Consider the following 13,632-nt stretch of genomic DNA (forward strand, 5'->3'; position numbering starts at 1 on the left):
CAAAATTTCTCCATTTTTCGGATTTTGCAAGCTTACTTTTGGATATCTCAGAAACTATTACATTTACAAAAAAGGTCCGGAACTTAATTTTAAAGGTGATATTTTGGGCTATATAAAAATAACTGATCTTAAAACATCCTGAAATTTTCAAAACGGTGTTTTTTAAGATATGAATTTTTGAACTTGGAATTTTTATTTTACAAAGTAAACTAAAAATAAACTTAAATTGAATACAAATTTTTAACAAACTTTATTTAGAATTTATTTACCATTTTTTTGTTCAAAGTTCAAAAATTCATATCTTCAAAAAATCATTTTAAAAATTTCAGGATTTTTAAGATCAGTTAGAGGTATTGCATAAGAAAATTAGTTATAGATTTGTATAAGATTTTACTTTTTCGAGTTTTTTAATTCCAAATTCCGTAAATTTTTCTCACCTTTTGCGTTCCTTATATATATATATTTTTTTCGTTATAGCCCTAAGTATCACCTTAAAAATGAGACCAGGACCATTTTTTTAAATAAAATAGTTTTCGAGATATTTAAAAAATACATTTGTAAAGCCCCCGAAATTGTGAAATTTACAGTTTTGCGTAACTTTGGTAGAACTTCGTGCAAACAAATTTCTAACAAAAATTCATCTAAACCAAAAATGGTCGATTCCAACCATTGGTCGATTTCACATGGCCTGACCCATATATACAAGTAAATATGGTTTACATTCAGCAGTTTTTGATTCAGTACTTTAAATTTATACTATATATTTACATGAATATGTATGTATATACATATATATGCAATATCTGTGTAAGCATGTGTGTGTGTTTGTATATTAAACTATTTTTCGCTCTATTATATAATTCAGTTGCACAATCTTGTTTGTTTTGATTTTCTTTAAGTGATTTCTATGTAACAACAACAAGTAAACATCAAGTTCAATACAATTCAGTACAGCTTAAATTTAACTATTTATTCATTTTTTTTTTACACAAAATGAAACATTTCCTTTAGTTCATTAAAAAAAAATAAATTCATTAAACTTACAACTACTACCGTTAAGAATTGATTTTGAATCATTCAAAACTCCTTCAGACTGCCACCACGTTTCAGCTTCGCAAATCGCTTGAATCCCATACCACTGCTACTTGCCGAAAAACCACCACTACTACCGTCCTTGCCTCGTATATTTAGTGTGCTTGCGCTCAACACGCCTAGCCCACAGTTAGTTGTAGGACCATTGTATCGCTCACGCGACTTGTAACTACCTCGGAAACGTACACGACTGCGACGTCCGATGCGTTGCAACGGGCGCCACTCGAACTCCTGAGATTATAACTTTTTCTCCCACACCACGATGTGCGCATCGTTCGAGTTAGCGATTAACGGTGATGAGGCGCCACTACTTAGTGTCGCCGCTTTGTTGCTACTACCGCTACCGCTGCCAGGTGAATGTGCATTGTTGTACCACACATGTCGCCAATAGCCGCGTCCACCCATTAGCGTAAGAATTGTGCGTGGCCCGTCAGCATTTTGCTGTTGCTGTTGTTTGTTTGTTTGCTTTTGTTTACGTTTGAGCGTCGCCACAGCGGCGGCTGGCGGTGGGGTACATGCTCCAGTGGCAGCGCTTATGCCAGTACTCTTCGCTTGTTTTATGTCCAACAACTTGAAGCCATCTTCCGACTTGGGTGTGCTGTGATGTTGCTGAATTTCGGCGGTGGTCATTAGTCCATTCTCGGATATGTTACCCAAATCACTGCCATTGCCTGAGGTTTTGTGACTAGCGCTGCTGCTGTTGCGTGATACTGAACGTCCGCCGAATAGTCGAATGCCCATGCTTTCCTCGCTGCCCGATGATGTATACAAGCTGGAGGACTTTGAGTCCACCGACCAGTTGGACAGATCGAGTGAACGTGGGCGTGAGGCCTTCATGCGTAGGCGACGATCAAGCGTGCTGACCTTGCCAGGTATGGCAGCCAGTTCGGGGTCGGAGCGACGCATGCCTTCGTACATCATGTCCATGAGATTACCCTGCGTGCCCTCCTCGGCATCGTAGTCCTCCTTCACGAAAATCAGTTTACCATACAGACCGTAGACGTCACAACAGCCATGTTCACCGTGATTGAGAGTGCTGGTGTTTGAGTGCATGCTTGTGTTGAAACCGCGTGGCAGTGTTTTGGCCATGCGCGCCGAATCGGAGGATAGATCGCGGAAACGTTTGCGATGGAAAGCGGGAGAGTTTATGAGTGAAACACGTATTTTCGATAACGATTGATCAAATGAATTCTGCTTGTCCAATTTGGAGCAACGCGGTGACGAAGCGTTTGAGTCGCCATCCACGCTAAGCTCGCGCAACATCGAAGCTGAAGGTGAAGCCGTGCCCGATATAGACTCATCTTTGGGCAGGTCGCGGCGTAGTATCACTGTCGATTCGTCGAGATCGGCTTCGGTGAGTTTTTTGGGATCGGCATCTATTGCGGGCAATTGTAGATCGTCACCCATGCTTGGCGCCGTAACAGTTGGCTCCGCGCAAAAGGCGACAGGCAGCGTTTGTGTCGGTGGTTGTTTGTGGCTTGGGTATACGCGTGGTATCAGCGGCAACAAGAAGGTAATAGGACCAAAGTGTGCATGACATGACATATTGATTCCGCCACTGATGATTGGCACACCTTCCAAACGTGGCAACGGCACGGTGACTGCAATGCCAACATTTGTGCCTACCCACAGCAATCCCTTGCAGGCCATGAGTGCCGTTACATAAATGGAGCTATTATTGACAGCCTGTTCTTTCTTGCTGTCACTGCGCAACACACTCGAAGCTATGTTTATGTCCTGCAAATGCTTAAAGGTCTCTGTGTGATAAAGACACAGGACAGTAGAGTTCTTAAGCGAAATCCAAAGTCCAATGCCAGAATGTGCCATCAAGTTGACCTGTTGGTTGGCGCCGTGCTGCACTTCAAAACTCTTCTGTATCTCGCCGTTCAGCGCATTCAGTACATAGACGCGATTCGCGCATGAGGCGTAAATATTCATATTGATTGGCAAAAGGCTTGGTACTGGCAAACCTGATTCACCCAGCTGTACTACCTGCGGATCCTTCAGCATCCACACGCCATCGTATGAACGACGATAGATGAGCATTATGGCATTCGAGAGCGCCACGTAAACGACATCAAAGTGATAGAGTATTCGAGTTACGGCGCCAGGTACAGTGCAGCAGCCCAGCTGCTCTTCCTGTTCGGGATTTTGTGCTGAGTATATCAGTATCTTACGGCTGTCCGTGCCCATCCAAACAAGATCGCCTAGCAGACTATTATGCTCCTCGCGTTTCTTGCCGCTATCCAGCCCCTTTACGAACTCCATGGCGATAACTTGTGACTCGACCAAGTCGAAAGAACCAACATCACGAAGATTACCAGCTTGTTGATGATGCTGCGACAGCACTGCTATGTGAGAGGACGTACCATCGCTGGTGCAGACCCATAGGTAATTCTGTTGCTTGTGACGTCGACGTGCGTTGCCGCTGAGCTTTAAGTCATTAGCGATAGTGTAGTAACATCCACAGCGCACCTACAAGGTGAAAGTATTGAAAGATTGCATTATTAAAAATACTTAGGGCTGGTTTCTCCAACTAAACTTAATTTAGTTTAGCCATTTTTTGGACTTAGTCAAGAATAAGCTGATTAAAACGTAGGCTAATTTTTGGCTTAGCCTAGATGGTGAAAATGAATAAGTCGAGTTGGAGAAACCAGCCCTTAAAGTTGTAAAGTTAGTTCACCTCAGTTTGATGCTGTGACTTATAGACTGGTATCGCCTTAACAAAAAGTGGCAACTTCGTTGATTGTCGCTGCATCACCTGTTGCTGTTGTTCGTAGCTATTGCCAAAAGCTGTTGGCTCTGTTGTGGTTGACGTTTCCCAGGCGGGCGAGTTATTCGGATCTAATGCCAATTGTGCTAAACGTAGCTCCGTAATCCATTCCTTTTTCACATTCGGTGTTTGTGTCTGGAATGTGTAGGTTTCCTCTTTGCCCGATTTATTGCGTGCTATCAATTGTAGGCAACATGAATCCACCCAAGCCATTTCTTCATCTTTCCGTTGTATGGATGCTTGTATGGTATTTAGAACATTGCGGGTGGTATTCGTGTTGAGCTCTTTATAATTGCCTTTCAATGTACCAACGAGATCGTGTATGCGTGAGATTACTTCATAGTCATACATGAGCGTGCTCATTTCTGAGCAGAGATTATCGGCGCCATTTGTGAGTTGTGCAGCTGGTGAGCTGTCGAGCGAGTGACCGCCATGTGAGTATGCAGAATTAATTGGCAGCGTGTTGGAGTGACTATTGTTGCAGGAACTGCTATTGGATTTGAGACTTCCGCCGCGATTGAGACCTGGAAATAGAAAGAAAGTTGTCGATATTTTAGCGATGGGAATTTATTTTTCATATAGTTAGTTTGAGCTATTAAAGCTAAAGTAATGCTCATAGCCCTGCGGCTGACCGACTGGATTGAACTCCTGAAGCGGAAAGTCATGATCTTCAACACGCTCAGTATTTAAATGTGTTTTTCACAAGTTTGTGTCTCGTCATATTAGGTGGTCGTTGAGACTTACTAGGAGGGGTTCTTTGCGATCAATCTATTAAACGCCACGAGCTAAATACGAAATTACAGAAACGGCTAAGATCAATGCCTGAAAGTTCCTCAGTGTTGATTACGAAGTGCGAAATTCAACCTTAGCACCTTTGAGCAGAGTGTCTACAACTTCTTTTATGGCAGCCACTTCCCCTGTTGACGGGGAGGTCATGGCAGAAGATCCCTTTACAAACCCACCCATAAAGCTTCGACCCATCCGTTAAAATGCTCACTGCTTCTTTCCTCAACCCACTTCTCCACTTCCTATTATTCCTTGAGGGAATGTGTATGGATAAGTGTGTATAGAGAAGTGACTGCTTAGACCCACCTCAGAGAGGCACTGATATTTGTAATCAGGGACGAAATCGAAATGTTCAAGAATAAGTACTAAGTATAAAAAATAATTTTTCAAAACTAAAATACACACCAGCAGTTAATATTCTCGATAGCGTCGCAGAAGTACTATTATCCACAATTTCTACATCCGTCACGGGGTACATCCATTTGAAACTCAGCTTCTCGGTAGCGCCAAAATCATGAGACTGCTTCGGTGCGACAGAAACACAAATGACCTTATCATTGAGCAACAGCAGGCGACGTTGCTTCGATTTCACAATAAATCCAGCCTGATTGAACTCTACATGTGTGACATTATCCTCGCGCAACAGGTAACGTGGCCGATTACCATCTGTCGAGGTGAGTGAACGTGCATTGAAGGTGCCGGTGATGTGACCCAACATCTCCTTGAATCCCTGATATTGTTCCGCTTCACGTTTGCGTTCGTTTAGCATTTCGGCGAGTAGCTCCAATTGCGTTAGTGCCAATTGTAGTGACATACGATCGTGATGACCTTGTGGCGTATACTTGAGTATATCCTGTAGAAAGAGTATGAATTGTGGGAAACGTTGCACCGGCTTCACCATCAAACCGAAAAACGAGAGACGATCATGCGCGCTAATTTGTTTGACTTTAAAAAAGTCAGCTAGCGCTGATTTGCGTTTCTCTTCCATTTTGGCGAGTTCCATGGCTGCAGAGAAATTATTTATAAAGCCTGAATAGATTTCGAGTATGCGCGGCTTGCTGAAGGCATTCACGAAACAATCGCCCAAGCGTTCATCACGATCCCAGTTTCGTACACATTCGGCGAGTGAGATGCGGAATAGTTTGTGTGATTGCAGAATTTCGGGTAAGCGATGAAAGAGTGTAGCTATCTTGGAGGCGCTCAACACAGGTGGGTTGCTCTCTTCGAGAGGTTTCTTATAATCCTAAAATGGTCGGGGGTGTATAGAAAATGAGATGTTAGTTGGTAAATTACTTATATAAAAAAGTGAATTAACAAGAGAGTTTTACACAAAAGTTGAGGGAAATTTGGAAAAATAATAATCTTTTGATGATAGGAGATTTTATTTTCAATGACCAAATCAAACTATGTAAAAAGTCTTTTGCCAATCGGATATTGAAAATCGCTAGTGAATAATTTAAATCTATAATTTTTATAAACTAAGAAATATATGTGGACTTGTACCTATGTATTTAGATATTTATGCTAACATTTTGCTTTTGCTTATTAATTTGGTAACTACGAGTACATTTTTGGTAGGGTTGTTTTTAGATTTTTTTTTTGTTATTTCGTTATTTGAATTTTGATGGTTTAGTAGTAGTAGTAGTAGTAGTTGTTAGTAATGGTGATGGTGATGCAAATTATTGCGTGACGTAGGATTTGGATGGCATGTAAAGAAATAAAATTCGTAGATGTAGTAAAATGGATGAAATACTTAATCAAGTTGACTTGTAAGTTTTTTATATATGAGCTACAGTATGAACAAAAATAAATTTACTAAGCGAAAATGTGGTGACACTAATGCTAAAGGTAAATGTGCGCTAAAGAAAGAAGAGTGATAAAGAATGTTTAAAAATACTATACAGTCACTAATGCTTTTCGTTATTTTTTTATCTAAAATATCGTACATTGTAAACCAAAAACTATGTAAATCAATGTTTAAAAAATGAGATAAAATTAACACAAAATCAGCAAACTTCAAAAAATGGTCATAAAATTTTTCAACCAGAATTTTTAGAATATGCAGTTTTGTAGCTCATTGAATTTCAAATATTTTTTTTCGTAGTGGATATTCGACCGGAACTGCCGGTCGAATAATTTTTTTTTATTGGTCCGGAAATTCCGGATTATTAGTGCGCAATTGTTCGCCCGGGAAAAATTATTTAATTGGCATAATAACACAATCATTGCTCACATTTTAGCCCGGTGATGGATCTGGCGACGGCGAAGAAAAAAAAAAAATAAAAATAAAATAACTTCTGAATTGGGTAAATTTTACTAATGACAAAAAAAAGTTTGCTGAATTTTCGCTCACAGTTTGAAACATTAATTTACATGAATTTTATCATGATAAAAATATTACAAGGTAAAATCATTGAGTGGCAGTCTGACGTTTGCCAGCAATATAATTTTAAAATTCGAACTCAAGCTCACACAGACATTCTCATTTTTAATCTCAAACAACAACATTGTGAAAAATTTAATTTTTTTATTTTCAATTTTATATGATTTTAAAATGTTTTCAAACGTCAGAAAAATGATTTTACCCATGATAAAAATATAGTAAGGTAGAACCGCTGAGAGTCACTTTTAAAATTCTTGACGTTTCCAAACAATTTAATTTTTAAATTTACTCACAAACTCACACACACATTTTCATTTTCAATCTCAAGCAACAACAATTTCGAACAATTTCAATTTTTTATTTTCACTTTTATATGATTTTAAAATGTTGGCAAACTTCAAAAAAAAATTATGGCCGACAAATTGAGAGAACGGTTCTACCTTGCTATGTTTTTATCATGATTTTACCTACCTTTGTGAATGCAATTAATTGAGCGTGAATTTCTCTGCAAAAACAATTGTCTATCGCATCAACTTAAACAACAAAGTATTGGTCAACATTTTCCTTTTTATTGCTTTAATTAGGAGTGTGTTTGCTGTTCCAAGGTAACCAAAGTAACGGGTGGTAAAAACAATTTTTTTAAATCGAAAATTCCACAGAAAGCAAAAGCAAACTCTTGCTGTTCAAAATGAACACAAAATCCCACAATATTTACCTATGGACGGAACGCAATACCGATAATAAAAGACGAAAGCATTTACGGCAGACTGTTGAGTGGCTATTCCTGCGAGTAGACAGTACTTTAATGGCTAAGCTTTATTTACCGAGAATTCAGTGTATCGTAATTGGGTGCATTTGCGCAAAAATATACATACATATGTATGTAAGTGATTGAGTTATTTGGTACCCAATTATTTTTTTCTCCAAAAATATACAGAATTTGCTTTTTATTAAACACGTTTACACCATGTTTAAAAACATGAACACACATATACACAAGTTGATGCCAAATAGGTTGGCTACATAAGTTTGAATGGGAAAGAATCGATTTGTATATTTATGTATTTTAGCAAAATATTTATACACATACCGTTACCTCCAAAATTGAGCATACGGCTCTTTTTTGTTAATGTTCGTAATGTTTTACATGCTAAAAATTGTTAGTTAATTTTGTATTAAAGTATTGGTTATATTTTAGTAAACTCCATTTAAATCCAAGAATGATACTGTGTACAAAAATTAAGAAAAATCTGCAAAGTTTCAACAAAATCGGGAACTTTTTAATACCAATTTCTAAAAAGAATTCAGGTATGCAGTTGTAATCAGGAAAGAGGCTGTACTCTTCTACGTGAATAAGAAACTTATACTCCTTACTACTCTCAGAGTCATAGAACAAGGGGAAAGTATGCGCACTAACTGCGTGGAGCTGTGCTTTCCGAGATGTAACTTCACACAAAATTTCAAGTCCTTATTCCCCACCAGCACCAACTGGGACAACGAACAACCAAAACTCTGGAAGAATAGCCATATTGGGTATACTGACAATTCCATGCCGAAGAGAACAGGAGCTTATGCTGTAGAACCCAGAAAGCTCCATGTCACTATCATGAGATAAGGTAACTCTGTAAGGTAACTAAATATGTCTGCGACCGTATGTAGAAAGTAGAGCGAACAAAAAACAGATCTACATGCACTCTTACAGCAGGGCGGCACTCCTCGCTCTGATAGTGCACGAAGTTGCCTCAAAGCTTGGGCGGTACTGCCTGGAGCTTTTAATACTTATCGCATCCAGAAAGTGGATTTATCTCATTTTGGTAGCAGGACAAAGTGGAGTCATGGATAATGAAGTGACAGATATTCAAGCCAGATAACGGTCTTTACAGAGACTCATAGGGCTGGTTTCTCCAACTCCACTTAACTTAGTTTAGCAATTTTTTGGACTTACTTAAGTCAAAAGTTAGTCTACTTTTTACACAGCTTATTCTTGACTAAGTCTAAAAAATTGGCTAAACTAAGTTGAGTTGGAGAAAGGAGTCCTTGGTCTCAGGACTCTTTATTTTCTGCCTCAGAACTCCGTAGTGCGAAATTACTATGTCTGAATGAGAAAGGAAGCGCCACATTATTGGACAAGTACGGAAGGTAAGAGAAAAGCTAAGTACTTCATCCCAGATATGAACAAGAAGAAATGAAGTACTAGCTCACCTTTGTAGGCATGAAGTACGAATTGCTACAGGGATTTCACTAGGCAGTGAAGAGGAATGAAACTCTTGTCATAGGAGTTTTTAGCTCTGATCAGTGTAGGTTTTGTCTCGAAGAACAGCAAACAACAGAAAACCTTATGTGCACTGTTAACCCCTTACTAAGGCCATACTTCGCTTCCTAGGTTAACAGTTCCTAGAAGCACATAAAGTAAAGAACATACAGCCAAGGGACTTCGCGAGTTTTTTCAGCAATTTGTGTATCAAAGAAGAGCCAAACAGAAGTTTGTTACAATAAAATGTTCTCTGCCTTGTTAACTGGATGACCTGTTCCCATCTCTAAATCTAATTTAAGGCCAGAATTCTCCAGACTTATCCCCACATGCCCCTAAAACAGGCATGGGAACAGGCGTTGGCAGAACGCCATAGCAAGTGCCAAACTTTTGCCTGTGCTGCCCATCACTGCCCTAAAACCTAACCGACCTTTTGGTGAATTCAAACCGCTGCTTTAATAAAATATTTACTGCCTAATTTATCGGAAAACAAGGTATTTGATAAAGATTCTATGTGAACCTGTGGATCTTCTGAATACTCACATCTATGGTTAATAGTTCTGTATTCTTCGTTTGTCGATCAATGGCGAACGTTATACTTTCCATGTATAAAGATTTATCATGTTGCTCTATTCGTCACATCAACTTATGGGACTTTTATGGTTGGACTTGATTTCCAATATTCTGTCACGGTTTCTTTCCCCACGCAGTCATATGCTAGGTTATTAGCGAAATACCGCCCTGTTCCGGCATCCGGCCTCCTTTGTCCTTTCTGCAGTCAGACTATCTATATGTCCAATAAAAGCTAGTTCATCTGCTCATCAAGCGAAGAATAACTCTTGCCAACAGTTACTCTCTCAGAGCCCCCTCTCGACGAACAAAAACTGCGCTCTACAAATCTCACATCTTCTTTTATATGGCGCAGAAACGTGGACAATGAGAAGGGCTTGAATGTTTTCGAGACCACTGTTCTACGGGTACAAAGAAAAAACTACGTGACGAACTTAACGACAAAGACATGGACGGGATGAACAAGCGGCGCGCCACTTCGCAAAGAAACAATCGGCGAAGCATTTTAGTCTTGACCGAAACCGACCCACGGTGTTAGCGCCAAATAAGAAAAAAGAAAAATTTGATTACACCGGCGCAAAAAAAAGTGGTCCGAAGACCACTTTTGCATTCTTCGGAATTTTCGTAATTAACTTGAAATCTATGAAGTGTACGAGTCAAATGGACCTCAGATTCGGATTCAGTGGGTTGAAATACGTGTCCGTAGGTGGGTCTGGTTAAAAGCACACACCACTTTTTTTTTTGCTTTATGTGCCGGTGTTATGAACTAAGAAATCTGGTACATTAGTTATTGGAATATGGAATTTTGAAAGTTTGACTTTCAATGATTTAATTTGTTTGTTTGTAATGAATATAAGAACATATGTAGATGTACGAATATGAAGAAGTATGAAAATGAGTGCGTATACATATTTTTCAGCGTGCATTCGATTTGTGTGATTTATCTGATAAAGTGAGCGTGATATATGGAAAAGTTGAATGAAAAAAGTGCTTTCAAATTCGATTAATAACGCTTTCATATTATAGCCTCAAATAAATCTTAGTTTTAACTTTTTTTTTTTGGAATTTGATGAGCTTATTCGTTAAATGTAGTGCTTAAATTGCCCTATATTAGAAACGCTCAATACAAAAAACAATACCTCCACTTGAATTTTGTTTAAATATACTTAATCTGCTACTTTAAGAAATAATTGACTTTCAACTTTTTGTAAATATTTCAAAATTAGTATATACGAGGGGTGATGCAAAAGTTATAATAATGAAAGTTTAACACGTTGATTAGATTAAGACAAAAAAAAAAATAATTTATTTTTCTATGTATTTAGCTCTCTAACAAGTAAATACTTTTTGTTCATTTCTTTTCTAAGCACACGATTCCCTTAGAAAAAAATCTTTAATTTGACCCTCCAAAAATTCCTTTTTTTTGGTTTCTTATGTGAAACAACCAACCGACTATCCTTACTTTTGAAACACCCCTCGTATATATACAAGTATATACTACGCATGCATTATTAGGGGCAGTAGTTGGCAATTCTAAGGACAAGCAAATCAAATTGAATGAAAATAAGAAGAAAATATCTTGCTCAACGATTGCGAAACTGAATGCATATAGCAGGCAAACACTCATATGGAATTTGATTTGCAAACACAGTTATTAATACATACATTGACTAGACGTTGCAAGGTGGCCACATATGAGTTTTCACTATGCACAATTGCCGCCACAATGTGACGCCGTTTCAGCTGTTGCTGCGATAAGCCTGGCGGTGCGGGTGGCAACATTGGCGTAATGAGGCGGGAATGCGCATTGTTTGCAGTGCCATTGGCGCGACTGCCCGGCGGCAACATTAGATCTAAATCGAAACGTGATGACGTTAAAGCGGCCTCTTCATCGTCGTTCTGCAATAACAACAATTTCAACAAATGTCAATAAAATTCTGAAAAATCTTGTTTTCGCTTTTTTCCACTTCGTTACTCACCTCTGGCACACCAGGCATTTTATTAGCGCTCAGCTTTTGTGGTGATGCATGCGCTGAATCGCCGCAAGCTGAAAGCGCTGCTGAATCCGGTATATCAATGCTTGAGGCTGCCGATTGGCGGCCATCTCGTCCACCCACATCATACTGATGTGACGAACCGCGCCGTATCGAGAACCAGCGCGACAATCGCCCACCTGGCGACTCACCTGGTGTGGTGAGATCCTCGCGAGCGCTTTGATGTGCTGTCGGCATGGTGCAGGCGCTAGCACGACGTGTATGCGTGCTACTGCCACTGCTATCAGCGGCGCCGTTGCTGGCCGCCGAATTTATTGCGCAATTCGTGGATGTGTTGTTGGCAGCGTTTCCACTGTTCGAGGAACTCGTGCGCCATTTGTCAAAGGACAAATGCTGTTTGGCCTTGTTGAGTGTGGAACGCAATTGTGAATTGCGTTGATTGGTTGCGCTCAACGACGTCACGCTGCTGCGTTCACGTTCGCGTTCACGTTCGTCCTCCGTTGCTGCTTCTTCGTCGGAAGCTGAGTGCTGTGTGCTGCTATTCGCGGCGTTGGTTTCTTGATCTATCGATTGCTCCGAACACCAACTATCCTCGGATTGTACGGAGCGTGTAGAGGCGTTGTGTTCGAGACGCTTCTTTGAAGCTGAATTTGTGGATGCGGCGCTTTGGCTATTGCTTGCGGTATCTGTGTTTGCAGTTGCAGTGCTTACACCAACGGCCGCTGAGCCGCCGTTGGTGCTGATACTTCCGCCAGCAATTGTGTTATTTGTATTCGCAACTAGGGCGGCTGTGGTATTTTCCGCCTCGTTAGTTTGCTTGCTGACGCTGCTAGGGCTGCCACAGCTTTTACTATGCTGATGATGATGCTGCTGCTGTTGTTGCTTTTGATATTGTTGCAGCGGTGCTGCAAGCGTGTTAGAATTTAATAGCGTATGTAGGCCGTTATATGAGGTGCGCGATGAGTTTAGCGGGTCGTGACGACGCAGCGGCGTATTAGGGGCGTTGTGATGCAATTGTGCCGTAGTAGTAGTCGTGTTGCTGCCGTTGTTGCTATCGCCGTGCGGAGATAGCTCAGAGCTATTAATATCGAGTGCAGGTAGGGAGTTCTCCCACGAGCCAGAATTCAATTTGGACTCATCTGTTGGAAGATAGAGAGAAAAAACCAAAAGAGAAAGGATTTAAAATTGATTTCGATCAAAGAAGCAATGCTTTTTGATTAAATGGAGCAAACAATTTATATGTGTCTGTGCTTAGCAGCCAAGGCATAATGATGTGTTACAGGTTGTCAATATATTTATCGAAGTAAATATGGATACATTTATCGCTATCGTTATCGACACATACATATATCGATGCCTCAATGAATATATACATATAGGGTGGTCCTTAAATGTAGGAAGCACATTTTTACATCAGATTTCCGAAGCCTCAATCCCTACGTCGATGCTAATATATTCGAAGATATCGCATAAATTTTGGTCCCGATTGAAGGTGGTTAAGGCGTGTCGCACAGGGGTCAAAATTCAGATTACCCTATGAAGACTTCTTAACTAACTCTAATCGGGAGCAAAATTTATATGTGATATCCGCGACTTTAGTAGTATGTATCTATTTGGGGTATTAAATGAAAAAAAATAAATAAATTTTTTGAGTCTCTATAGAGGACTCTGTACTTTGCCCCCTGTGCGACTCGCCTTAACCGTCTCCAATCGGGACCAAAATTTATATGTGATATCTGTGACCTTGGTATTACCGATTCAGGGAGTGAGACTGAAAAAAAAT

General features: G+C 39.9%; 1 protein-coding gene across 1 annotated transcript in view; it reads right to left on the reverse strand.

The window, feature by feature from the left end:
* Nucleotides 1–277: 277 nt before the first annotated feature.
* The window catches only part of LOC118753172, a 177,076-nt gene continuing 163,721 nt past the window's right edge, over nucleotides 278–13,632 (reverse strand). The window contains exons 3-7 of the mRNA XM_036488045.1: nucleotides 11,835–12,988; nucleotides 11,521–11,754; nucleotides 5,057–5,894; nucleotides 3,776–4,389; nucleotides 278–3,567 (exon numbers count right to left, since the gene is read on the reverse strand). Of these exons, the coding sequence (XP_036343938.1) occupies nucleotides 1,330–3,567; nucleotides 3,776–4,389; nucleotides 5,057–5,894; nucleotides 11,521–11,754; nucleotides 11,835–12,988 (5,078 nt within the window). The 3' untranslated portion in view covers nucleotides 278–1,329. The remainder of the gene's footprint in view (nucleotides 3,568–3,775; nucleotides 4,390–5,056; nucleotides 5,895–11,520; nucleotides 11,755–11,834; nucleotides 12,989–13,632) is intronic.

This window comes from Rhagoletis pomonella, unplaced genomic scaffold (genome assembly GCF_013731165.1).
Source record: "Rhagoletis pomonella isolate Grant_MI unplaced genomic scaffold, Rhpom_1.0 Rhpom_scaffold_00002, whole genome shotgun sequence".
NCBI lineage: Eukaryota > Metazoa > Arthropoda > Insecta > Diptera > Tephritidae > Rhagoletis > Rhagoletis pomonella.